At 35.4% G+C, this 3798-nt stretch overlaps 1 protein-coding gene across 2 annotated transcripts in view; it reads left to right on the forward strand.

Annotated features, from left to right (window-relative positions):
* The first annotated feature begins 275 nt into the window (after positions 1-275).
* LOC117101683 (kelch-like protein 8) overlaps positions 276-3798 on the forward strand; it is a 68339-nt gene continuing 64816 nt past the window's right edge. For both annotated transcript variants that reach the window (XM_033241713.1, XM_033241710.1), the window contains exons 1-2: positions 276-414; positions 3343-3499. In XM_033241713.1, coding sequence (XP_033097604.1) covers positions 3480-3499 — 20 coding nt within the window. In that variant the 5' untranslated portion in view covers positions 276-414; positions 3343-3479. The remainder of the gene's footprint in view (positions 415-3342; positions 3500-3798) is intronic.

Genomic DNA, 3798 nt, shown 5'->3' on the forward strand with positions numbered 1-3798 from the left:
AAAGCACCGAATGTAATGTTAATAAAAGCACCGAACGTAATGTTTCAAAGCACCGAACGTAATTTAAAAAGCACCGAACGTAATGTAAAAGCACCGAACGTAATGTAAAAAGCACCGAACGTAATGTAAAAAGCACCGAACGTAATGTAAAAGCACCGAACGTAATGTTAAAAGGGCCGAATAGCAAATGCGCCGAACGAAAAAGAGCCACCAAAGGCAGTAACGGCGTTCCATATTTTTATAGCTCTGGTTTTCAGCAATTAGACGACGAACGTACGGAATCTACGGTACGGATGGAATACTAGAGGGGCACTGTACCGAAACATGGCGGTTGGGAAATTAATCATTTTTATATAGGCCTAGGCCTAGTGTTTTGATGTTGAATATTTATTTGTATATGTAGACAATCAGACTGTAAGTAAAAATAAACACATTTATTAAGAGTATATTTTTTGTCATGAATGTACCGTGGTGTTTAGGCTGCTTCCTAGTTAGGCTAGGCCTAGGCCCTATAAGTCCATACCATGTATCAGTTTCCTCCTCCTGCATTGTCGCACAGACGGATGTGTTGTCGTATCACTATAAACAAAAGAAGAATGTCTATCATCCAGAGGCCTAACTAGGCCTAGATACGAAGGAGGTATTATACCTCCATGTAGATACCATTATCAGGTTATATAAACATTTAATATTTAATTGAGATTTGTTTGGAAGCAGTAGCTAGACCGCTAGTTAAAATAGGCCTAGGCCTAGCTAGACGATCTTAGATGGCATCTGAAAAGAAGTAAGCTTACTATAGAAAGTGTATGTTCTACCAGTACTAGTACCAGAGAAGTATAGTAAATGAAGGGGGTTGGCCAGCCACCCTGTTCACCCCTCTAGATTTTAGATCCGCCACTGTGAAAATAGCAAAATGGCTTGCATTCCAATAATTTATAGGGAAGTAAGTGATGCAGAAACACAGCAAAGATGCACTGATGATAGGATTAATAATAATAGGCCTATTGTTTAGGTTTTACATCTGAACAGTAACTGTATAACAAAAGACTATTCATACACATCAAAAGAATTGCTAAAACTGCAGTGCAAGCAATTTGTATTTAATTAGGTTTGGTAAGCAGCAGATCTTTGTGTTATTTTTACGTACAGTTGAACTTGCCTAAGTCGAATCCAAAATGCCAATAAAAAATTGTTCGACTTGGATAAAATTTGACTTACAGATTGTTAATTAATGGAAAACACAACAATTTGACATGTAAAATAAGTTCGACTTAGAAATTATTTGAGTTATGCAAAGTCGACTTAGGCAAGTTTAACTGTACATATTTATGTAGGTGCATCCTTCAAAAGGACTTTGCAGTATGATCTATCCGCAGGGTAAGAGGGGCTGTAACACCAGGGTAACTCCCTACTCATCTCAGAACATCTGGGTTCTTTTAAGTGCACACTAGGCCTACAGTTTATAATCCTTATCAGAAAAAGCATGTTCCACCACCAGAACCATGTACACACAAGCCCCTCAAACCAGCGCCGATATTATGGCTGTATGTTACAGTGCCCCAATCTTAACCTCTAGGCCATTTGAGGCGACCAGATTTCATGGTAAAGATCGTTTCTGGTACCGTGTGGTTACCGTGACCAATAAGTCACGGAAACGAAAAATCGTTTCCCATGTCTGGCCTAGCCTAGCCAGAATTAACAAACAACACTCACCACAATCATAATTTCAGTGGAAAAGTGTTAGCCAAATACTTTGAATTCTGAATGGCAAATCATATGTCTATCACGGAGGTCTTTGATCCGATCGTATATTGAGAAAATGGTTTCCGCGCTAGAACGAAAAAAAAACACCAAAAAATCACACCCACTCTATTGGCTGTTCTAATTTCAGTACTAGTAGATAGTAGTCTTTTTTAACATCTTCAATGGAATTACCCATGAATGAGGCGGTACGGCAGTATGAAACACCACGTAACTTGATATTTAATTATGTTTCCAAAATGGCTTCTCCAAAAAAGGGAAAGACCACGACCTCGGAGGAGGGAATGTTTTCGTTAAAAACTTTCAAAATGGTATTTCAGTGGTGAATTTGAAGTAGTGGAGACCAATGAAAACATTTTAAGTGAGATAAGATGCAAAATTTGCAGTAATTAATTACAAGTGAGTGGTTTATGATCGTAGATCTTGATTTTGATGATTTTGTTATTTATTTAATAGCAGGCATTAAAATTTTATTATATTTTTCCAATGCTAATTGTACTGTAGGTCAAATTTGTCCAAGCCAAAGCCCAGACCTAAAGCTAGGCCCAAGATAGTTTCCCGTGATCACAGCACAGAAACCAAAAGTAGTTTCTCATGAAGTTTGAAATCCTGTAGCCTGCCATTTGACTCACCATTTTATGATGCTGATGTTCGTTTTTTATTTTCTAATTATATATTACATAATGTTAATTTTATGAGTGTAATTATATGTAGAAATTCGTAATCACCTGCACAACAAAGGAGTCCATTTTGTTAATAAATTTATTAAAAACACAGGTTTTCATTCACACAGGTTGCTTGTGCTGTTCAGGCCAGGTAACATTAATTGTTAATTTCACTTCCCCTCCCTCATAAATATTTGGAAGCTCAATCCTTTTTCCTTGAAAAATCATGATTTGAAAGATTGTTAAATTTCACTGTTCCCTGGTTAAAGCCAAGCAGAGGGAGATGTATAAATCAAACTACATACTGTACATAAATGACTCATTTTTGCTCAGTTAAATTTTACTAGCTTGTTTACTAATATAGTGGATACGAAATTGCAAATAGTAATATGCTAATAGTAATATGCAAATTGTAATATGCAAATAGTAATATGCTAATCACCAATAAATTTTAATCGTGAATGTGAAACTAAATTTCCATTAATTTATTTTTATAATAATTGACTTCTTGTTAACATGTTGATAACATTACAAAATTATATTCATACTAAATGTGCAAAACAAGATACGGTAATTAATTTCAAATTATATGTCCTGTAACTTTTACCATGTATGTTATGAATGAGAATGATGATTTTTTTTTTTTTTTAATGAACTATAATAAATTTATATTGAACCTTGAATTATGATTTATTTTTATTTTTAAATTGTTTGAATCATGGAAGTTTATTTTTTGTACTGGTACGCCATGGAGTATTTTGTCAATAATAACACTGTTGAAATTACATAAGTTTGTCTTACAAAAGATTGATAGGATAGAGCTATACAAATTCTTCTTTTCAGGAAGGTCATTGACCCAAAAAATCCCCATCAAGATAGCAATTTGTTTACCATATCACTCTGTTTATTCCCCTAGATGAAAATGGAAGAATCCATTGGTGAAGACACTAAAAGAGGTTTGTTGATATCAAAGCAGTTTACATGTTGCGTGGTGGGGGACATAGTACCAAGATTTAGCACTGTCACCTTTGACGTCATTGTTGACCAATACACATGGGCTGTGTACTTCTGAGGTAATGTAGACTTTTGTGTGTTATTTTATGTGCATTATTGTAGTTCTGAACCATTACAAAATTTAGCTTTTTTACATAATTTTTGTTCACGCTGTTTATTTAATAGATTAATTTTTGAGGGGTATTCATCTTTTCTTTTGTTGTCAAATAAATCAGTACTATATGCGAGCCAAATGGCCGAGCGTTTAAAGCAGGGGCACCGTGATCATAGCCAACAATATCGGCACGGATTCGCGGCCGGCTCGCTCCTATAGTTCTGGTGGTGGAACAAGTCTTCTCGGATAAGAACTATAAACCGT

This window comes from Anneissia japonica, unplaced genomic scaffold (assembly GCF_011630105.1).
Source record: "Anneissia japonica isolate Jap-2015-1 unplaced genomic scaffold, ASM1163010v1 scaffold180_len884964_cov147, whole genome shotgun sequence".
NCBI lineage: Eukaryota > Metazoa > Echinodermata > Crinoidea > Comatulida > Comatulidae > Anneissia > Anneissia japonica.